This window comes from Lithobates pipiens, unplaced genomic scaffold (genome assembly GCF_037356315.1).
Source record: "Lithobates pipiens isolate NorthernLeopardFrog02 unplaced genomic scaffold, aLitPip1_a1.2 Scaffold_18, whole genome shotgun sequence".
Lineage (NCBI taxonomy): Eukaryota > Metazoa > Chordata > Amphibia > Anura > Ranidae > Lithobates > Lithobates pipiens.
In genome coordinates, this window is record NW_027507758.1 from 635,319,858 (window position 1) to 635,344,571 (window position 24,714).

The 24,714-nt window shown below is 42.9% G+C and overlaps 2 protein-coding genes across 2 annotated transcripts in view; one reads left to right on the forward strand and one right to left on the reverse strand.

The window, feature by feature from the left end:
* Nucleotides 1-24,714, reverse strand: part of LOC143989634 (uncharacterized) — a 566,499-nt gene that overhangs the window by 534,940 nt on the left and 6,845 nt on the right. The window lies entirely within an intron of this gene.
* LOC143989989 (uncharacterized) lies at nucleotides 456-9,121 on the forward strand. Its single transcript, XM_077490230.1, has 6 exons — nucleotides 456-525; nucleotides 1,674-1,787; nucleotides 1,904-2,001; nucleotides 2,393-2,566; nucleotides 2,690-2,837; nucleotides 5,680-9,121. Exons 2-6 carry the CDS (start codon nucleotides 1,754-1,756, stop codon nucleotides 6,690-6,692), a joined length of 1,467 nt encoding a protein of 488 aa, XP_077346356.1. The 5' UTR covers nucleotides 456-525; nucleotides 1,674-1,753; the 3' UTR covers nucleotides 6,693-9,121.

Consider the following 24,714-nt stretch of genomic DNA (forward strand, 5'->3'; position numbering starts at 1 on the left):
GTATTGACCTCATCCTGATATGGTCATTTGCATACCTTTTATGATTTACAATAAATGTTAAGTTTTAGTTAAGTGGTCTTTTGGTGTGTAGGGAAGAGCACCCTCACCTAATTCTAGACCATTATTAGTTACAGAAATTGTTTATTGCTCAGGAAACCCCTATAAACCTTTGGAGGAACCCTGAGAAAGACTGAACTAGGCAGTAATATATTTCTATCCCCCTTGATGGGAGTGGAGATGACCCCATCTATAAATATATACAGTACATACACACACAGCACAAGGCCGTGTTCACACTACGAGATGTTTCTTGGGGCTGCAGTTCCTCTGATCTCCACAAGATGGAGATCTCACTTCTACCTAGACAGGAACTCTCTATGGAATACAGACAGGAAGTCTCTATGGAAGATGGGAAGAGAGTTCAGTAACAGGCAGGAAGTGATATCAGATACAGACAGGAAGTTCCGGGTGAGAGGTGAGTTGGGAGGAAAAGAGGAGACATTGCTGGAAGAGGCAGCAGAGGAGGTAATAAGATCTTATTTTCTATATGCACCCAGTAACCCCCGTCATGTCCGTCCTCTTCCTCCATAGTCACTGTGATGTCTTTTATCTCCAGCAGATGATTATACACACATATATAGTGTGGAAATGTAGATTAACCCCTTCAGGGGAAGAACATTTCCCCACTTGTGGGGCCGGAACATTCTCCTCATTTTGGAGATGTGTCACCTTTCCCACCAATCACCTTCTCACCTCATCAGATTATATGACTTTTATTAATGAATGGGGAGGGGGGTTATTTAGGGGGGGATTGGAATATGTATGTCTTTATTTTATGAGATTCAAATAGGAAGAAAGAGGGAAAAATATAATTTGTAGTAAATGTCCTGAAAACTAATGTCTCTATAATGACTCCAGTCTCAGATATTCATCCTAAAATGTGATCAGTAAAGTCTCCGGAGTACACGGAGATCACAGGAATATGATGTGTCCTGGCAAAGCCTAAAGACAACGTTCATCTTTTATTTAGGAGAGGTGTGACGCACCCGGGAGAAATGTGTACAGATACCTCACAGAGCGCCCCTCACACCTCCTTCTACCTATGTCCCTCCAATCCAAGTTAGAGAATCCTATGACATCACACTGGCCTCACAGCCCCTCCTCCCGATGTCCCTCAATCCAAGTTAGAGAATCCTATGACATCACACTGGCCTCACAGCCCCTCCTCCCAATGTCCCTCAATCCAAGTTAGAGAATCCTATGACATCACACTGACCTCACAGCTCCCCCTCCCAATGTCCCTCCAACCAGAGCCAGCAATCCCTATGACATCACACTGGCCTCACAGCCCCTCCTCCCAATGTCCCTCCATCCAGAGTCAGAGAATCCTATGACATCACACTGACCTCACAGCTCCTCCTCCCAATGTCCCTTTCACAAACAAAGCAAGCTTGCTGGTCCCAGAATTCCTTGCAACAAGCTTTTAACCTACAGAGTGGGGGGTCCTGTCTGGGTAAATTATATCCCAGTGGGGTCTTGATAAAGATGGAGACCTGATTGGTGAGGTGAGGAGGATTCTGGGAATGTCATTTGTGTTCAAATCTAGAGTTTTCCTCCTGTGAAGTATGGAGATCCTATGATAATCACATTGCCTCCACCTCCCTCACTGATAGAATAGAGAAAGATTCCAGAAATCACCAGAGAGATAATCGAGCTGCTGACAGGAGACGTGAGCGGAACTGGGAAGGACGTCATGATGGACAATCAGCCGCCCCTCACATCACCGGGTAAGAGGAGACTTTATTGTAAAGGAGAGAGCAGTACGGAGGCTCCACCTAGATCCCCCATCATCTGATAAACACATAGAAACAATGTATTCAGTCAGTGTGTGTGTTTCCTACAGATGGATCCAGTAATGGGAACCCACCAGAGAGATGTCCCCGTCCTCTGTATTGCCGGGATTCCACACAGGAAGATCACACCATCCCTCACCATCATCAGGTAGATGAGGAACAATCACTGATAGTATCATTAGGATCTGTACATTATCTGCATTGTTACCATTGATGTCATTTGTATTATATATTCAGAGTGGAAACCTGAGAGATCCTAAAGTTGAGATTAAAGAAGAGATAAAAGAGGAGGATGATGAGGATGGGGTGTTGGAGGAGTTTCTAAAAGAACAACATGATCTGTACCAGGACACCATGGTGGAGTCATCCAGCTACAGAAACCCACCAGAGAGATGTCCCCGTCCTCTGTATTCCAGGGATTCCACACAGGAAGGTCACACCATCCCCCAACATCATCAGGTAGATGATTGATAATTATTGGTAGATATGATTTATACACAGCATGTTTGTTACAATGAATGCCTTTTATATATATTCAGAGTGCAAACCTCGGGGATGATAATATTGATGTTAAAGAAGAGTATAAAGAGGAGGATGAGGAGTATGGAGTGATGGAGCCACCGAATACCAGGAACCCACCAGAGAGATGTCCCCGTCCTCTGTATTCCCGGGATTCCACACAAGAAGATCACACCGTCCCTCACTGTTACAAGGTTGGTGGGACGGAGGTTATAAAACACAGACTTATATAGACAATGTGTGGATTTTTTATGTGATGTCACAATAGTAAAGCTTATATCTTACAGATGATATTCTCTCTCATTTTCTTGGTTTAGAGTGGAGATCCAATCGATATAGAATTTGAGGTGGAAGAAGAAGAAGAAGAAGAAGAGAGGTATGTGAGGGATGATCAGCAGTCTATGGAGGAGGATGGAATAATGGGGACATTTATAGAGGAGGACACTCCTACAGAGTTCAGCACAGGTGGGTCATTAACACTAAATACATTCCTCCACCCATACTGCTCACTGATTGGTCCAGAGTAGGGCGGGGGCTGGGTGATATCAGCCTGTAATCCCCTGGTCACTTTCCTGAGCTGTGTTCCCCGTCCTGTATTCCTGTATTTCTCTCAGATAATCTTCCTTCTCTGTGCTGCAGACACAATTTATGTCTCTAGACTGGATTTATGGAGATTCTGGGGATCATCTGACAGCAAAATAAATGTTCGTTTTCACCATAGGCGTTAATAGACCTTAGAACCTGGGGTATGTATGGGGATATTCTCCCAGTGTTACTTGCTCTGTTGTCTGCTGGCTGTGCCGGGTGGAGGGATATGTCTGTATAGTCTCAGACCCAAGTCACTGAGTGCAGTCTCAGGAGATGGGAGGCAGCGGTGTGGGACCTCTGCAACTTGTCTCATGAAAACATTAATCTACCACTGAATACCAGTATTATGAGTCGTGACCTTTATAAATATTCTGTATTGTACATTACATACCCCCTAACCTCTGCACTATATACTCTATGTTGTACATTACATAATTCTGATACTATATAGTCCTATCTGTTGTATCTCATACAATATGTTGTACATTACATAGTTCTGACTTCCGCTCTCTCCCCTCTACCCACTGCTATATATACACATAATATGTATTGTGTGTTACGCCCATTTCCCACCAGCTGGACATTTTATATCTGATGATGTGATTGGAGCACAGACTTTTACATGTTGATAATAATGTGATAACATCCTCAAATTTTGGAAACTTAAACAGAAAGTGATAATGAGGGAGGAGTCAATAACCCAATGATGGGGGTCTTCAGGATCAGTCCAGTCTTCATTTTGGTTGTTCTCCCCCCATCCTCACTCTCTGACCTCTGGTGGGGCTTATTCATGACTAAATCATGGACTAAATAAGGAAGTGCAGGACTTCCTGTGTAGGGAAGATGGCAATGAGTGATAGAGGGGGAGGGGACACTCGTCCTATAATCCCCCTCATCACTGTCACTCCTATAAAAGACAGTTCTCGTTGTTTCCTCACTCTCTAAGGTCCATCAATAAAGAAATTAACTGGTAGGAGATCAGAGGACCCATTTACTAGTTACCAGAGGTGGGGGACTTGAGTCACATGACTTGACTTAAGTCAGACTTGAGTCACCTGTTTGAGGACTTGCTTGACTGAATTCAATAAATGACTCGACTTGACTTTGACTTGTCACTACTGACTTGCGACTTGACTTTGACTTGGGCTATATGACTTGCAATGACTTAGCAAGTTGGCACCATAACACTACCACCACTAACTAACACTACGCCTTACCGTAACCACCACTAACACACTAACCGCAAGCCACCGTCTGCCTACAGACAGACAGGAGGACATTGCAGTGTTCAAAAGCCGCGCCTCCTCGTCTGTGATAGGCAGAAAACTCAATTTCACAGCAGGCAGTGTTCAGCCTATCACGGAAATCCTCTCATCCTCGTCTGTGTTATGAGGCTGAGCGGATGTCCGCGATAGGCTGAATGCTGGGAAATTGAGTGTTCCGCCTATCACAGACGAGGAGGAGGCATGGCGTTTGAATACTGGAATGGCCGCCGCACGCCGGGACGCCGCCGATCAGGTACATGGCTACCTGACCATAATGTTTATAATATAATAAACTGTATAATTTAATATAAAGTAATTATATGTGTATATATATATATATATATATATTATAACTAGTGAGAAGTAATTTCCTTGTTCCTCATTCCTGCCATTTTTATAAGGACAACCACCTCTACATATCCTCTTCTTTAATAGAGAAGATATCTTGTCAATACTAGGTTTAGTATATTGTATATGCATAGTATATTTTTATATAGTATGTTTTTTAATTCTGCTGTAGTACAATGCACAATCAAAAAATAAAGCCCATATCTTTGGTTCAAAAAGAATCTCACTCAGAATTGTCCATTAGGTCACTTGTACATATGTTAAAAATTGTGTTTTTATATGAAACTTGTACATAAGTGCTAGCTGGTGCAATCATAGTGATTATCACACTGACCTGCACTGTAATGAAATGTTATTTTATCAGGGCATAATGCAGAGGATACAACTACCACTGACTACAAATGTATAGGGTGCTATTTACAAAGTATATTAAAACCCTAAAACTGATCCATTGCACACCCCCATATCTGGCATTTTAAGTGGCTATTCTCATCACCATTCAGGTGTCCCGGTGTTGGCATTGTGTCCACTGATTTAGATGTTAAAATACTTTGTTATTAGTTTGAAGTTCAAAATTTGAACTTAGTTATTTTCCCCCTCAGCAAGGACTACATTTTTTTTTCAAGCTTGTTGGCCATGTACTTGCTGAGTGTTCTGCTCCTTGTCTGCTGTTTGGGCATTCAAAGTGTTTCTTTAATATGCCAAGAAAAAAAGCACAAAGCAATTTTGTTAATGTTGAAAATAAAACAAAACCTTTCCTGAAGACTGACTTTTAACTCATTTAAAGGTGGAAATGGGTTAGATCAGTATTTTGACTTGATTTTTGACTTGACCAAAATAAATGACTTGACTTGACTTGCTTGACTTCTAGCAGGGACTCGACTTGACTTGTTTGCTTTTCGCCACAGTAACTTGGGACTTGCTTGAGACTTGAAGGTGAAGACTTGAGACTTGCTTGTGACTTGCACATGTGTGACTTACTCCCATGTCTGCTAGTTACATTGAGGGTGGAATTGTAAGATCCTCAGAGACAAAGCTGGCGGAGTCCTGGTTTAGGGGAACCAATCAGCTCATGTCTAGTAATAATCTTTGTATTTCTATTTTAGTAGATGGACGGGAGATGAGGAAAAGCTCAGAGGATTGTCTCACTTTGTCTCCAGACTGTAAAGTAGAAGATGAGGACATCACACAGTATAGTCCAGGAGAAAACCCGACTACCTCAAATGTCCATCCGGCACCACACAGTGTAGATGGACCATCGTATTCCTCTTATCCTGAGGAACCTCAGACTGTGAGGGACGGGGCCGTCCTTCCAACAGAGAAGAGGCTTTCCTGTACTGAGTGTGGGAAATGCTTTATACGAAAATTAGCCCTTGTTATACATCAGAGATCTCACACAGGGGAGAAGCCGTATTCCTGTTCTGAGTGTGGGAAATGTTTTTCAGTGAAGTCCCATCTTTACACACATCAGAGAACTCACACGGGGGAGAAGCTGTTTTCCTGTCTTGAGTGTGGGAAATGTTTTTCACAGAAGTCAAATCTTTCCACACATCAGAGATCACACACGGGGGAGAAGCCGTATTCCTGTCCTGAGTGCGGGAAATGTTTTTCACAGAAGTCCAGTCTTTACACACATCAGAGATCTCACACGAGGGAGAAGCCGTATTCCTGTCCTGAGTGCGGGAAATGCTTTATACAAAAATCGGCCCTTGTTATACACCAGAGATCTCACACTGGGGAAAAGCCGTATTTCTGTCCTGAGTGCGGGAAATGTTTTTCAGTGAAGTCCAGTCTTTACACACATCAGAGATCTCACACGAGAGAGAAGTCGTATTTCTGTCCTGAGTGTGAGAAATGTTTTTCCCGCAAGTCCAGTCTTTCCAGACATCAGAGATCTCACACTGGAGAAAAGCCGTATTTCTGTCCTGACTGCGGGAAATGTTTTTCAGTGAAGTCTAATCTTTCCACACATCAGAGATCTCACACAGCGGAGAAGCCGTATTCTTGTCCTGAGTGCGGGAAATGTCTTTCCCGTAAGTCCAGTCTTTCCAGACATCAGAGATCTCACACGGGGAGAAGCTGTATTCCTGTCCTGAGTGAGGGAATTGTTCCTCACTGAAGTCCTGTCTTCCTGTACATCAGGGATCCCACACAACCCTTGAGGTGTATTAGTGCCTTGAGTGCGGGAAATGACTTCTATATGAATGTTGCTGGACATCACAGCTCTCATGTGGGGAAGAAGCACACCCCGATATACACCTCAGATATACTCCATGGCTGATCTTCATCATTTAAGAAACGGTTACAGGGGTGTGGACATTTTTTTAAAAGACATCTTGTACGAGGGACTAAATCGGGGTCCCAATCTCCTTGTTCCTTATGACAATCTCCTTATCCCTCATCTACCAGAGAGCTCAGCAGCGGTGTGGGAGTTCATTGAAAACTACAAGCTGACATCGGCAAAGGACAGAACTCTGTGAATGAATGGCACAGCCGCACTCTTTTCATAAAGTGACAGCCGGTACGGGGAACTTCTCCCCACGCTGCTGTCACACAGAGGCATATCAGTGCAGATACCCCCATCAGGAGATGCGCTGATTGTCTCCCCTCTACTCGTGCCTTGTCAGAATGATTAAAGGAAAGATGATAACGGCACTTCCTGGTTACCATGTGATTAGCTTTGATTGGACACAGCTGATCACATGGTAAAGAGCCTACGTCATAGGCTCTTTACTGAGATTGGAGATGCAATTTGTCAGAACGACTCGCCACACCACTGATCGCCACACACCTGAGCAGCTTATTCTTCTGGATGTCATATGACATCCAGTCAGGATAATGGAACCCCCGCCTGGCCAGGGAGGGAAGGAGCTAAGAAATCATTTTAGGCCTGAAGATTATATAAACCCCCAAAATATGATATATTTTCTGAAAGCAGACACCCTAGAGAATAAAATAGCAGTAGTTCCAATTTTTTTGTCACACGATATTACTGCAAAAGTCTACGAAACACAAACTTTCAGTAAAAAAACACACTAAAGTTCATTTTATGTGGCATTTTTTGGTAAAATATAAAAGCAGAGGTTGCACCGAGTAAATACATACCCAACATGTCCAACTTTAAATTTTAATGCGCCTGTGAAATGGTGACAAACTTCAGTACCCTATATTTTCTGTAGGCAACACTTTAAAATCCCCCTATAGGTCATCAATTTAGTGTTACTGAGGAGATCTGGTGATAGAATTATTGTTCTCACTCCGGTGTGTGCATGGCGATATGTAACATGTGTATTACAATCAATGTTTTCAGGCATAGGTACCCCAACGTGTGAGTTTATGTTTGTACATGTGTATATGTGGGGGTGGGGCCTAAGATTTTTTTTGGGGGGGGGGGGTTATGTACCTAGGTTTAATTTTGTACAATTAATTAAACCATTTTTTTTTCATCACATAGAGGAGCTTTTTTCAACCAAGGTACCTTGAGGTTTCTTCAGGGGTGCCTTGGCAAAATGCCAAACAATTGCCCCAAAATTGTATGCAAGCCGGAGGGTGGATGAAGCCTTTTAGTTACACAAAGCCACATGTTTTCATTGTACACCATTACAACCTTCTAGCTGCCAACCTCCTAACGACCAATGACATCATGAGCTGATAAGGAGGATGTCAGTTGCCTGAATATCATCCTTGTGCGACCCTCCCCCGCCTCTCTCCATCATCTCTACTCATGATCGGACATTCCGACAACAAATTCCATGTTTTTTTCCGACGGATGTTGGCTCAAACCTGTTTTGCATACACACGGTCACACAAAGTTGGTCGGAAATTCCGAACGTCAAGAATGCGGTGACGTACAACACATACGACGAGCCGAGAAAAATGAAGTTCAATAGCCAGTGCTGCTCTTCTGCTTGATTCCGAGCATGCGTGGCACTTTGTGCGTCGAAATTGTGTACATACGTTCGGAATTTCCGACAAAGGATTTTGTTGTCGGAAAATTTGAGAACCAGCTCACAAATTTTGTGTGACGGAAATTCCGTTGGAGCCTACACATGGTCAGAATTTCCAGCAACAAGCTCCAATCGCACATTTTGAGTCAGAAAGTCAGACCGTGTGTACACGGCATAATTAAGCACTAATCAGACTGCAGTTACTGAGGGAAAAAAAAAGATAATAAATTGCCATTACTAGCACTCTCTGGCCTGGAGCATCAGATCCAACCCATTCACTGGTGGGCATACACCAGCCTTAATACTTGCCCTATAGGCGGCCACAGCACCTCGCCGGCTTTCATGTGCAGGAGGCGGGTCTGAGGTGCATAAGGCCTCTTCTTTGGCTTCTCTGTACCTCCTCATCTCTTGGTGTCCTGGCTGCCAGGTGCCCGTTGGCTGCGGGGCGCATGCGCGAAAAGGGACTTTCTGTTCAGTGGCGGCCTATGTTAAGGTGACCAGATTTTTTAAATGAAATCCGAGAACATTTTTTATTTTATTTTTATTGGCAAATGGTAAACTATTTTATAAGCATTTTTTCCTCAAATTATATATGCAGTGTATGTGGTATGTGTTTATGGAATGATTGTATGATATATATACGTTATTTCTCACATTTTGTCCATAAATAAAGATTAAAAAAAAATACTTTTTTGAGAGAGGACTACCAAATGTTCTGAAGATAAGATGAGAGAAAAAAATTCAGGAGTGCGCTACATCAAGAATGTAGGGCTCAGGAGTGCGTTACATAAAGAATGTATAGCTCAGGAGTGCGCTACAAAAACAATGTAGGGCTCAGGAGTGCACGACATAAAGAATGTAGGGCTCAGGAGTGCACGACATAAAGAATGTAGGGCTCAGGAGTGCACTACATACAGAATACAGGGCTCAGGAGTAGGGATGGCCGAACTGTTTGCCTGGCGGTCGTTCCGTGGCGAATTTTGCATGTTCGCGGTTCGTGATTCGCCTGATCGGCGGACTATTGCCGCTGTTCGCCCGGCGGACATATGTGTTTACAGTGGGAAAGAACTTTGACCCATGATGACACATCCATCATGGGGTACAGGACAGCCAATTGAGACATTTCAGCACATGGACAATTGGACATTCTCCCTACCTTATAAATAGACCTGATCTGGCGGCCATTTTACATTCTGTCTTATTTCAGTGTAGGGACAGGATGCTGTGTGGAGCAGGGAGAGACTGTAGTGACACAAATTGCTAGCTATTAGGTCCACAAAAGTCCTTTTAAGGACTGGTACGGTATAGGTGTAGTACAGTATATAGGGTTCAGTGCACTGCTGTGTTGGTGATTTGGTGTCTTTTGTCAGTGCAGGGAGGGACAGGACGCTGTGTGCAGCAGGGACAGTCAGTTTAATCACTAGCTAGCGATTACTATTAGGTCCACAAAGGTCCTTTTAAGGACTGGTATAGGTATACAGTATATAGGGTTGTACACGTATAATATACTTTCTTCCAAATATAGAAAGAATATTATACTTGACTGCTGCCCTATTCTGCAGCAGTCCTTTATCAGTGTAGGGACTGAGGTACAGTCTGCAAATCACTAGCTATTTGGTCCACAAAGGTCCTTGTAAGGACTGGTATAGGTGTACAATATATAGGGTTGTGCTGTACTGCTGCAGATTACTGCCCTATTCTGCAGCAGTCCTTTATCAGTTTAGGGACTGAGGTACAGTCTGCAAATCACTAGCTACTTGGTCCACAAAGGTCCTTGTAAGGACTGGTATAGGTGTACTATTTGGAGGGTTGTGGTGCACTGCTGCAGATTGTTGCCCTATTCTGCAGCAGTCCTTTACCAATGTAGGGACTGAGGTACAGTCGGCAAATCACTAGCTATTGGTCCACAAAGGTCCTTGTAAGGACTGGTATAGGTGTATAATATATAGGGTGCTGATGCACTGCTGCAGATTGCTGCCCTATTCTACAGCAGTCCTTTATCAGTGTAGGGACTGAGGTACAGTCTGCAAATCCGATCAGACTTTTTCCAATAGTTTGTAGAAAATTCTGACGGACAAAGTGCCACACATGCTCAGTTTAAATTACGAGACTAAAGCTATTGGTTACTAGCCTCTACGTAGTCCTGTCGTACGAAACGAACATCACCTCGTTCCGAACGATCTGACTTTCTGACAACTTTGTTCAACCGTGTGTATGCAACACCAGTTTCGGCCAAAATCCGTCAGAAAAAATCAGACAGATTTTGTGGTTGGAATGTCTGACCGTGTGTACAGGGCATAAGTCTGTTTGAAAATCCGTTTGTTTTGAACGTGATGACATAAACGGGACTAAACAAGGAAGTTCAGTAGCCAATAGCTTCCCTTGCGTCGTTTTTTTGTCCATCGGACTAGCACACAGATGAATGGTTTTCCCCATTTTTAGTCCATCAGACTTGTCAAACATGTTTTATTTCTAGGTCCATGAGACTTTTGGGAAAAAAAGTCCGCTGGAGCCCACACACAATCAAATTGTCCGACGGATTCTGGTCCGCCGGACCAAGTCTGCCGGAAAGTCAGATCGTGTGTAGGTGGCATTTGTTACAATGTTTTATGTTAAAGACTTGGCAGACTGTCCTGATGTTTTCTTTTGACAGCTGAGTGAGCAGATAAGTCTCTCCACTTGTTATATGAAAGAATTGACAAACTCTGCGATAGAGATCGTCAGGGGGGTTGAATCGAGATCACAATTTTTTTAACGATTAATTGTGCAGCTCTACTCCAGTGTCTCATATCCTGCAAGAAAATACGTCCTGTGTGCCGACATGAATGAGCTTCACAAACTTTCCACAGATCACCTCAACTCCCACGCTGCAGGCATGATAAATCCACAGAACCACGAAACCATTGACAGAGATTACAGATGGTTGGGTCTTGTAGTTCCACCAAAGTATCAGAGGTGCATGCATAAAATATAAAAGAAAGAACTCCTCATGGTGTAGTATCATAAAACCTGGGTCATACAGTATTTATTCAAAGAAAAGGCCAGGGTACTCAATGTTGGCAATGCTGCAGTGGCTGCACATATGCAGCAGAGGGCCATCAATGAGTACCTGTGCAAGTATGGCACCAGGAAAGGGTCAGGGGAGCTTGGCTTCTTTTCACCACGCCAGTGGCTACTGATCAAGAATGCATGCACTGTACTGTCACCATTTGAGGAGGCCCCAAGGATGGTGAGCAGCGACAATGCATGCATCAGTCACACTGTCCCTCTAGTCTTCCTGTTGGAGCATGCGCTTCATGGAATAATGGACAGGACACTTGAGGCAGAACAGCGGAAGAAAGAGGAGGTCTTCCTTAAGTCTCAAGGCCCTCTTTATCCAGATAGCATTCCTGTGGGCCCACCAAACACACAGGAGGAGGAGGAGGATTGTGTCAGCATGGATGTAGAGGATTATACTCAGTAGCAGTCTTCAAGGGATGGTTTGCAGTACCCAGAAACCCAAGGAGTTGTACGTGGCTGGGAGATGGTAGTTACAGATCATGTGATCCTTAGTGACCCAAAGGACTCAGAATCGAATGCCTCTGCAAACTTACACTGCATGGCCTCCCTGATTCTGCAAAACCTGTGAAAGGACCCTAGGATTTGTGGTATTAAGGAGAGGGATCATTACTGGCTGGCAACCCTTCTTGATCCACAGATCCACAAGGGTAAGGTTGCATCACTCATCCTGCCTTTGCAGAGGGCGCAGAGGATGAAACATCTTCAGGAGGCCTTGAAGAAAGGTTTGTGCAATGTATTTCCAGACCCTGGGAAGTTACAATTTCTTGGTGCTGGACAACGTGTTGCTGAGGCTTCGTTCAGTCAGAGAAAAAGCGGTGGAGAAGGTGGCCGGCTGACTGATGCCTTTAAACAATTTTTCAGACATTAGCACCAAGGTCTGATTGGTTCAAGCAACCATCACCAGCCTCTGCATTACATGGTGCAGGAATATCTAGGGGCAAGAGCAGACTTGGAGACCTTTCCAACAGAGCATCCACTGGGTTGCTGGGTCTTGAGGATAGACCACTGTCCAGAACTTGCTCAATATGCAATTGAGCTACTGACCTGTCCTGCATCCAGCGTGCTTTCTGAACGCACATTTAGTGCTGCTGGAGGGTTTGTAACGGATCGTAGAATGAGCCTGTCCACAGACTCTGTTGATAGGCTCACATTCATAAAAATGAATTAGTCTTGGATCAGCAGCTATCAAGCACCTGATGCTGATGTAACTGATTGGAATTTTTTATGGATGTGGGATCCCTTGAAGACTGCCTATGCAGACTATCCTATTCCTCCTCAATCCTGATGATGCTAGCTTCCAACAATATATCCACCACCACCTAAGGCCCAATTTTTCTGCCCGTTTAACAGGGTCATGTAATTACAATTTTTGATGTAATATTTCAATGTAGGGCCCATTCCTGCACCCAACAAGAGTATCTGTGAGGGGTTATAGTGTTGTGGCACCACCACCCAAGGCCCAATTTTTTTGCCCCTGTTTAACAGGGGCATGTAATTGCCATTCTTGATATAATATTTCATAGCAGGGCACGTTCCTGCGTCCAACAAGCATAACTGTGAGGGCTTACAGTGTTGTGGCACCACCACCGCCTCTACCAAAGGCCCAAGGCACTTACACCCCCTTCCTGTCCAAGGCATTTTTAACCGGTTCACGACCATCGCACACCGATGTACGTCAGCAGAATGGCACGGGCAGGCAAATGGGCGTACCTGTAAGTCCCTTTTAATTTGCCACTCGCATGCCGGTCGGGACCCCCGTGAGTCCAAAAGCGGGTCCCGCGGACTCGATCGCCGCGGGCATACCCGTGATCATCTCACGGGGGGCGGCTGAATGGAGAAATGCCGTTGTAAACAGCATTTCCCCGTTCTGCCTAGCAACAAGTGATGCTGATCTCTGCACCATGTGATTGGAGCAGAGATCAGTGTTCATCAAAATCAAATAAATGGTGTTGCGCTACCTTAAAATATTACGCTAAACTAAAGTGCCTAGTGCATGAAATTAGCAAATTCAATGTGTAACCCCTAGTAAATATTCCCAAAGTAAACTACTATATAAAGTTGCAAAACAATATAACCCGGAGGATTCTGAAAAACAGGTTATGTAGCAACAGCAAATAATGCAGTAAGTGAATAAAGTGTCAGGTGCTTAGATCACATCACAAAAGAGATAGTAAGATGTCTAGTGCTTAGAAATCCATATATCCAAAATCGCATATGTGAAATTCAAACCTTCAATTAGTGCGATAATACAGTGCAATCAGATTCCTCATAAACAGAGCAGAATCAAGCACAATAAATAAACAAATATATCAATACTGACATAAATGTGAATCACACAGTGCAAATGCAGCAAATAGAAAAAATGAATTTGAGTCTCTATATAAACATAAAGTGACACGTGGCTGATAAGGTGCTTCTCCAAATAAAGAGTGCCAAAAAAAGTGAATGTAAACTCTTGTGCCTCTTTCGGTGCTCAACGCACACCAGGTGGAGTGGCCCCTTACCTTACTGCTGTAAGGTATACAGCAAAGCAGTAAAATGATAGGCAATCCCGGAATTGTATCCCTACTCCTGGGAAATGAATAATGTCCCCACGACTGGTGTTGATAATTCAGTAGTTACGTCAAGGTCTCATAGGGAAGGAAAAGGTAGGCTCCAATGGTGTAGTATGTACAGACTTTTTATTAATTAAAAAGGTAACGGAAGGGTACTCACAAACATAAAACAGACGGTTTGCAAATCGAACAAACGAGCGTTCCGCTCGTGTCACGGACGTCACTTCCGGTGTCCTAATTCCTCCTAGGAAATCTGTGTATGAAATAAAATACATCCAATATTCATCACAGCTAGGTGATTGCTGGTCACATTCAAGGTCAGACCCTTTATTAGCTTTGTTGCCCTTCTTTGTACTCTATTTCCAGTACATCCTTCCTGAGGACTGGTGCCCAGAACTGGACAGCATACTCTAGGTGAGGCCGGACCAGAGTCTTGTAGAGCGGGAGAATTATCGCTTTATCTTTGAAGTTAATCCCCCTTTTAAATGCATGCCAATTTTCTGTTTGCTTTGTTAGCAGCAGCTTGGCATTGCATGCTATTGTTGAGCCAATTATCTACTAGGACCAGGTATATTGATTTCTTCCTTCAGCCCTTAGTGGCCAAGATGCCCTCTCTTATTAAAGATTCAAGACATGCAATTAATCTTCTGTCCAATTATACTCCCACTGCCAACATGTGGATGGTCACGGCAGATGTGACATCACTCTATACGATAATACCCCACGAATTGGGTCTCTTTTCCGTGGAGTATTATCTTAGACGTGAGTCCGGGCTCTATTATGAACAAATTAATTTCATCATGGAACTTTTAAAATATGCGGCACTGTACAATTACTTTTGGCTCGACAAGCAATTCTACCGTCAGGATCGTGGTGTTGCTATGGGGGTGAAATATGCCCCCAGTCTTGCCAATCTTTTTATGGCCCTTTGGGAGGAGGATGTCGTCCATGTTTACCAGAGACCCCAGCTGACGCTGTGGGCTAGGTACATCGACGACATCCTCCTCCTATGGGATGGAACCCGAGGTGAACTTGATCTCTTCATGGAAAATCTTAAGAAGAACACCAGGGGAATCCATCTAAGTTTTGAGGCTAGTCAGTCCAATATAAAAAAATTTGACCTTAACAGAGCAATCCGGAATGATTAATTTACTACTTACATGTTTTTTTAAAAGTACGGATCGTAATTCTTATATACCAGTAGATAGTTGTCATCACAAGCCTTGGCTCTGATCCGTACCAAAGAGCCAGTTTTTGCGCATGAAACGCAAATGTATTGATGCTGATCAATACTTAGAACAAGCTTACGTTCTGATGAAGAGATTCACGGAAAAGGGCTATTCCATTGACTGCCCCGTGAGAATAATTTTTCTCTTGTCCCAACGCATTCAGTGCACCACAATAGTATAAACATTTTGTTAAGAAAGCATTGGCATATTTTGGGAAACGGCCCACTATTAAGATCAGTCCTACCAGACAGGCCGCAGGTTGTTTACAGAGGTGCCCCTTCATTAAAGGACAGATTGGCCCCAAATGTTTTAGATCCCCCACCATTAAAAGGGGTTTCTTTGAAAACCTTACAGGTTTTTATAAATGTGGACCTTGTCGGGCATGCTCTATAAATGGGTGTGTACAAAGATGTACCCAAAAGTTAATTTCTTTTAGTACCCAACAAGAGCACGAGATTGAACCTTTCATCACATGCTCGACAGAGGGGGGCGTTTACCTGCTCCAGTGCCCTTGCGGGCTTCAATATGTGGGCAGGACAAAATGACTCCTCCTTGTCAGACTGAATGAACACATCACAAATATAAAGAATGGCTTTCTTAAGCATTCAGTTTCCAAGCATTACCTCACAGCACACAAGAAGGACCCTTCTAAGACCATCTTCATGGGGATTGACAAATATCACCCCCAATGGAGAGGAAGTTCCCTGGTTAGGAGCAGGTTAGAAATGCTATGGGTTTATACAATTATATGTTATACCCCATACGGTCTTAATGGGGATATAGATACCAATGTTTTCATAGATAACTCTTGAGCCATTGGATTTTTCTGGTTTGTTGCGAGTAATTCATATTACAGCTTTGATGTATAATGGTTGATATTGTTTATGTATGTAATTTTACATGAGAGGATGTTATAGGCTCTATGTGGATCAGTGGAAATCATCTTTAGTCTGACCACAATGGAAACACAGACATTTTTTCTGTGGGTGAAATATTATATTACATATGTTACTTCTGACTAAATTTGGAAGATCTGATGTGCTTTCAACCAACCTTTGTCATTGACTTTACCTGTTTATGGCAATATAGGTTTTCTTATGATATTGATCGTTTGGTTGGTCATTTTGTCTTAACTGTTTTTTAACTAACTAGTTTCAGTCTAGGCAAATTTATTTGTCTATTTCCATATTTATATGTGTAGTGTATTAATACATATGCATATTATGGCCATCATACAATTGCCAATGCACTTGGTTATGTATACTAACTTCTTCTTTACATAAGTAATTATAGTGTCCCATTTGTTCTTGTTATCTTTTTATCCCCACACACCCACTGCCTCAACCCATTATATTGTGGTGCGGTGTGTGTGGGGATCAAAGTTGTTTTAGGTAATTTTTTAGATATTGTTTGAGACCCAGATGTCTTTATTAACATTCGTTGTCGCTAGATCTTTTGTAATATTTTTGATTTTGTTTTTCCATTTTTATAATTTTTTGCTGATAAATTTGTTGCGACAGATTGTTTTCCAGCATTCTGTATGGCAGATCTGGTGTTTTGCCAGTCTTCCCTATATGGCGCTTGATGATTTCCGGTCCTGATTCACATCGAGGCTTGGTTCATAGATTTAACGTGATGCGTCCGTGCGTCAGACGACATCATTTTATGACGAAACTTGCGTCAGGAGGAGCTGACATCATTGCGTGCTGTAGTCTAAGCGGACAGGTGTTCGCACAAGCCGGCCGGCTGTTTGTTGCTGTTTTTAAACCTGGATTTTGGAAGTGTTCTTTTACTTTTCCTAATGATGGTCCATCAGAATTATGCTATGGTGAGTTCCTTTTTCATTTTGGGCAACTTCTTAAGGCCCATACACCCCATCTTACTTTTTGACAACAAACATGCAAATTAGCTGTTTTAAGGCAACATCCGACCATGTGTACGCTCCATCGGATAAACTTTTTTTTTGAAAACAGGAGTGCTTTATTTAAAAAATATCATAACAGAATACAAAACAACATAAGGCATAGGAACAACTCAATCGTACCGACAAACAGTTACAGATTAGCATGGTAGTTCAGAGTGTCATACAATAGAAGAAGGATATTCGAATACCCCTACAATGAGGCCCAGAGCAGATCATCCGGCAATAGACGTAATACAGAAGATATACCCAAACATATAAGCTGAGAACAACCCAGTAGTCATCATTGGAAGGAAAAAGGGGTACGGATAAACTTTTTAGGTTTTCATCAGACTTTTTGTTGGCTGTGCAAACGGACAAACTTTCCGGCAACAAAAGTCTGATCGTGTGTATAGAAAACCGTAGGCCTTTTGTACAAAGTACAAACACGCATTCTCAGAACCGATACGAAAGATCGGACAACGATATAGAAGTTGACCAAAGGTGGCGGTAAAGAGCAGAAAAAACACGTGATTTGGTGAAAGTTGACTGAAAAAGTACTGCAAGTTCATGGCTGACGCCCTTTGTACAAAAATCCACAGGAAAGTTTGTACAAAGTCCGATCATGTGTATGAGGCTTGAACAACATCTGAGCACTCTGCTGGAACCTTTTTGCCCGGGAGATTCGTGCTGTCTGCTGACCATACCCCTAGGATTCTATTGAGGCACCGGTTTCCTTTCCTTATCTGGATAAAGGTCTTGGCCGGGTAATTGGCCGCAAGCATATATAACTTGCCTTATGGTAAGCGCGCCTTCTATGTGGTGTTGTCACTTTGTTTGTGGTGGAGGATTTGTCACTATTATTTCTATGCATACACTTGGTTTATGTATTTTGTGTTATGGACAGTTCTGCTACTGATGAACAGTTTTATCACTGATGAACTTTATTCCATATTTAATTGTATTATCACTTTGTGTGAACATTATTCCTTATTGACTTATATTACCTTTATGCATATATGTTTTAGTAATTCTAAACATTAATTATCACTGCTGATTTTTGGGTTGAGTAGAAATAATATTCATAGTTTGGTTCATACCTAACTAATATTATTATATTTATTCATGATTTTTTAGCGCTGTTACATTTTTTCCATTCTATCTACTAGGACCCCCAGGTTCTTTTCCATCCTAGATTCCCCCAGAGCCCCCCCCCCCCCCCCCCAGTGTATAAATAGCATTCATATTTTTGCCACCCAAATGCATTATTTTTAAAAAATTTCTACATTAAACCTCATTTGCCATGTAGTTGTCCACCCCATGAATTTGTTCAGATCTTTTTGGAAGGTTTCCACTTCCTGTGGATAAGTTATTGCCCTGCTTAACTTAGTGCCGTCCGCAAATGCAGAGATTGAACTGTTTACCCCATCCTCCAGGTCATTTATGAACAAATTAAATAGAATTGGTCTCAGCAGAGAACTCTGGGGGACCCCACTACCCACCCCTGACCATTCCGAGTACTCCCCTTTCATCACCACCCTCTGAACTCGCAATTGTTGCAAGTTTTCAATCCATGTACTCACCCTATGGTCCATGCCAATGAACCTTATTTTGTACAGTAAATGTTTATTGGGAACTGTATCAAATGCTTTTGCAAAATACAGATACACCACATCTACGGGTCTTCCTTTATCTAGATGGCAACTCTCCTCCTCATAGAAGGTTAATAGACTGGTTTGGCAAGAACGATTCTTCATGAATCCATGCCGATTACTGCTAATCTACTACTAAAATCTTTTATGTAGTCCCTTACCATCCCTTCCAAGAGCTTGCATACTATTGATGTTAGGCTAACTGGTCTGTAATTCCCAGGGGTGAATTTTGGGCCCTTTTTAAATATTGGTGCTACATTGGCTTTTCTCCAATCAGCTGGTACCATTCCAGTCAGTAGACTGTCAGTAAAAAATAGAAACAATGGTCTGTCATTACTTGACTGAGTTCCCTAAGTACCCTCGGGTGCAAGCCATCTGGTCCCGGTGATTTATTAATGTTAAGTTTCCCAAGTCTAATTCTAATTCTGTCCTCTGTTAACCATGGAGGTGCTTCCTGTGATGTGTCATGAGGATAAACACGGCAGTTTTATTCCCCTGTGAAGACTGAGGAGAAAAAATTCAATACCTTCGCCATCTCTCCATCCTTAGTAATCAGATTCCCTTCATCATTCTTTATGGGACCAATATAATCTGACTTCCCTTTTTTATTATTTATGTACCTACAGAATTTATTGGGCTTTTTTTTTTTACTATCCTCCACTATGTACCTTTCGAGTTCTATCTTAGCCGCCCTGATTGCACCCTTACATTTCTTGTTGCATTCTTTGTAAATATGGAATGCTGATGATGATCCCTCAACCTTGTATTTGGTGAAGGCCTTCTCTGAGTTTATATGCATTTTTACATTGGAGTTAAGCCATTAATGCTGCTTTTATTAGCTCTCTAAATGTATTACCCAATGGGATGCACTGGCTAATGCCCTTATTTAATATGCTCTCATACTCACTTCACACGTGCACTCACAGCACTCGTGCACTCACCGCCCACGTGCACTTTACAAAACTCAGGTCCTAACACACACACTACACAGGTACTCACGATACACAGGTACTCGCAATACTCAGATACTCACAATACACACACAATACTCAGGTACTCACAATACGCAGGTACTCACAATACTCAGACATTCACAATACACACCCAATATCAGGTACTCAGAATACTCACACAATACTCAGGTACTCACGATACTCAGGTATTCACAATGCTCAGGTACTCACATACACTGTCAGTCAGGTTTTGTAGTTTGTGTCTCTGTGTCACTGCACAGCTATCCCTTGTAATCTGACACTAGCAGTCAGTCAGTCAGTAACCTTCAGTGCTGCCACTTCTCCAATCAGTCTCACACACTTTCCCTCTGGTCTGCACTTCACTTACCTGCCGCCACTCCCCGTCAGCCTTCCACCTCCCAGTCCCGCTGTTTGCGTGGGGTGATACTGTCGTCAGTACACCCACTCCCGCACCACAATATTCCATTCTGCCTCTGCTATAGGTCCCTGGGTCACCTGCTGTCTCTTTCAATCGTAAGGGGTCTGGTCCAGTTGTGATGGGGGTCCAGTCTGGTCATTGGGGGGAGTCTGGTCTATCACGTTTGCTGCTCTCGGGGGTTGGGGGTCCGGTCCCAGCACTGACTTATGTGCCAAAAAGCTCTGCAACAGGGATGAGCTTTATGTTCAAGTCAAACTCATGTTCGACTCGAACACTGGCTGTTCATCAGTTCCCCAAACAGCGGACAATTTTGGGTGTTCGCGACAAATTCGAAAGCCACGGAACACCCTTTAAAAGTCTATGGGAGAAATCAAAAGTGCTAATTTTAAAGGCTTATATGCATGGTATTGTCATAAAAAGTGATAATATTCCTTTAAATTTCATACCTGGGGGTTGTGTATAGTATGTCTGTAAAGGGGTGCATGTTTTCCGTGTTTAGAACAGTCTGACAGCAAAATGACATTTCTAAACGAAAAAAAGTCATTTAAAACTACTTGTGGCTATAATGAATTGTCAGTCCGCAATACATTGATAAAAACTGTACTGAATTTCCCCACAGGGGAACCCCAAACCAAAATTTTAAAAAAAGTGTGGGGTCCCCCTAAATTCCATACCAGACCCTTCAGGTCTGATATGGATTTTAAAGGGAACCCTGCACCAAATATTTTTAAAAAAATGGCGTGGGGTCCCCCCAAAAATCCATACCAGACCCTTATCTGAGCACGCAACCTGGCAGGCCACAGGAAAGGGGGGGCGATAGAGCTCCCCCCGAACCATACCAATATATATATATTCTTGTTTCTCCAACTTCTTCTCCATCTTCTTCTTCCTCCGCTCTTCTCATCCCGCATCTTGCTCCGGCTTCTCCGTGCCATACGCACAATTTTTTTCTGTGTGAGTGGGAGCCTCTGTGGGAGTCTTCTGCCGTGTGACGCTTAGATTCTTCTGGAGGAACTTGACTGGCCTCCACAGAGTCCTGACCTCAACCCAATAGAACTCCTTTGGGATGAATTAGAGAGGAGACTGCAAGCCAGGCCTTCCCATCCAACATCAGTTCCTGACCTCACAAATGCCCTTCTGGAAGAATGGTCAAACCTTCCCATAGACACCCTCTTAAACCTTGTGGACGGCCTTCTCAGAAGAGTTGAAGCTGTTATAGCTGCAAGGGGTGGGCCAACTCAATATTGAACCCTACGGACTAAGCCCTTGTACACACGGTCGGACATTCCGACGGATCGTGTTGTCGGATAATCCGACCGTGTGTGGGCTCCATCGGACTGTTTCCATCGGAATAACCGACCAACAAAGTTTTAGAGCTGGGCTATACAATGTTCTGACAACATGGTCCCATCGGACTTTGTCCGATCGTTTGTAGAGAATTCCGTTTGGACAAAGTGCCATGCATGCTCAGATCAAATTCCAAGACCAAAGCTATTGGCTACTAGCCTGAACGTAGTCCCATCATAATGTAATAACGCCACCACATTCTGAACGATCGGATTTTCCGACAACTTTGTCCAACCGTGTGTATGCAACAGTTTCGGATGAAATCCGTTGGACAAAATCCAACGGATTTGGTTGTCAGAATGTCCGACCGTGTGTACAAGGGCTAAGACTGGGATGCCATTAAAGTTCATGTGTGTGTGTGTGTATAAAGGCATTACTTTTGGTAATATAGTGTATGTCGGATCTCACAGCTTCTAGCTCTGTAACCTGCTATATCATTATCAGTAAATGTCACACAGACAAGACAGACATTCTGAAGGTGATGTCCTTCATTTCAAGGCTCTACTTACCTCTCTACACCCCTAAAAATGTACTCAGCCAATGAAAAGCCAAAACGGCACAACACTTCATCCATGTCTTTGGTGATCTCTGATCTCCTTATGAACTGTTTCTAACATGATGAAGATCAGCTATGGAGTATATCTTTTTTTTTTTTTTTTATTCTTTTTATTGAAATTAAAAACATAACATTGCATAACAATTACCAAAGCTGTCATTAAACATAAAAAAAATTTAAAATAAATTAAGAACACAAAAAGAACAGTACCAAACAGGACAAAAGTAGCCCCATCAACGTATGATGAACTGAGGCCACCTCAAAGGTGAGAGACCCGTGACCAGTGAAGTACGGGCACCCCACACAACAAATGTACATGGTTATATCAACATTCATATCCCCCCCTCCCCCATCACATGAAGGAACATACAGTAATTTTGCATGACAAAACAATTGGAGATGATATCAACCCTCCGGAAAAGGAGGAATATACCAGTCTACAGCAATGGACTTGGGTTCACATACTCATCAATCGGAAACAGCATCAACAGAGGAGAGCCACCCACCCCACACTTTTTCAAACTTAGTAAAAGCCCCCTACTCCAATATGTAGCTTTATACAGAGAGACTGCTTTATTTACCAATTATTTCCATGCCTGTAAAGGGACCAATGGCTGGACAATCCCAAAAGACATGAAGGAAATCTGCAGCTGGTGTGGAACAACCAACAAAGGGAGGACTGATTTCTGAAACAGCTTGGCTGGTCCAGCTGGTGTAAAATATAACCTATGCAAAAATGTAAAGTGTATTAAGGGGTCTCTTCCCACTCCTCCTCATCCAATCCTGGAGCCGCTGTTTCCCAAACCATTCTACAGGGTCGTAGAAGCAAAGCAGTTTCTGGAAAGAGGTCTCTGTAAATAGTGGACAATGGGTTGACTACTGAATCATCCCTCAGCAATAACTCCATGTCGCCAGCTTCTAGGGTTATGCGACCGGTGCCAAATTGGGGCTGAAAGGAGTGACGTTGTTGTAAAAACCTGAAGAAGTGGGTGTTGGGTAGGTGATAAAGCACCATTAAATCATTAAAGGACCTCGGGGAGCCATTGACTACAACATGCTGCAACGTTTTGACACCCTATTTTGCCCAGGCTATTGGATCAGGGTATGAGTAAAAATTAGGCAAGTTTGAATTCTTCCACAGCGGTAAATGTGTGGAAAACTTAGAGGGATTCTCCGATGTACTACCAGAGACCACACCCCACGCCTAGTGAGATCACGGGGAGATCTGGAACCCCTGTATAGTAGATGAGTCAAAACTTCATAGGATCCCAAGCAAGCCGCTTCCAGGGACACGGCGGCATCATCAAAAGGGGGTAGTTAACCAGCAATGGGCAAAAAACAATTGACCTGCCAGAAATACTTAAAAAAGTTTGGAACTGCCAAACCTCCCTACCTCCACGGCTGCTGCCATCTGGAGGAGGGGTGTCCCACCATGCCAAAAAAAATGAAGAAAGGATACTATCAATGAACTTAAAGATTGCTTTTGGGGTCCAAATTTAGGAATTTCTAAGTATATATAAGAATAAAGGCAAGATGTTCATCTTAATGAGGTTGATTTTACAGATTAATGAGAGTGGGAGATTCTGCAAAGCATTTAGCTTAGTGTTATGTCTCCAGGATATCTTTCTCTCTCCTGAGCCACAGAAAAGAGAATTACTTTGTCATTTAATTTGTATATTGTGTTGTTGCATTATTAAGCTATAAATTATGTTTGTTCTAGGTTAGCTGTTACGCTTGTGCCACCTACTGGCCAAACATTAATATAGTTTATGAGAGAAATTATCCAGCCACTTAGGAAGTGATGTAAAAATCGTCATATCTTCTTTAGTCAGGAAGTGAAACAGCCACAGGGATAAACATGTTCAATCTCATGGCAGCAGCCTAGATGCCATCTCTCCCCATCCATGGCATCGGAGGTAAGCAATATTAATTTTCCTCCTCCACAGGCTATCAGGGAAAGGAGTTATTATTTCATATGATGCTTACTATTGTATGATAATGTTATATTATTCTTGTTGTTTTCAGTTTTACCGCATATCACATGTGTCATTCACGTCTATATTAAAATCTGCAATGTGCCAAAAACAAGAAACAGCAGTCAATTATTGTGTGCGCAGAAAAAGGTTATCTGCCTGGGTAGCTACCCATAGACTCCGGGAGTACGGGTGGGGAGGCCAGGACACTTAGAATATTAAGAAGTGGGGAAACATTTAGAGCAATATAATCCGTCACCGAATTAGTCCCAATCAAGTCTAGGTATTTAACCTGAGAGACCCACTTGAGAGAGGTCGTCAAGACCATCCCCCGATCCTGGATGTCAGAGCAAGGGGAGAACTTTAGACCAATTTAATTTCAGGCCGAACACTACAGAGAAGCTGTCCAAGGTAGACAAGGCTGCTGGCAGTGATGGACCTGTGTCCCCTAAAAAAGGACTATGTCTTCTGAATATAAGGCTGTGGTTTCAGACTGAATTCCCTGAATGTGAGGGTTAGAGCATAGGGTT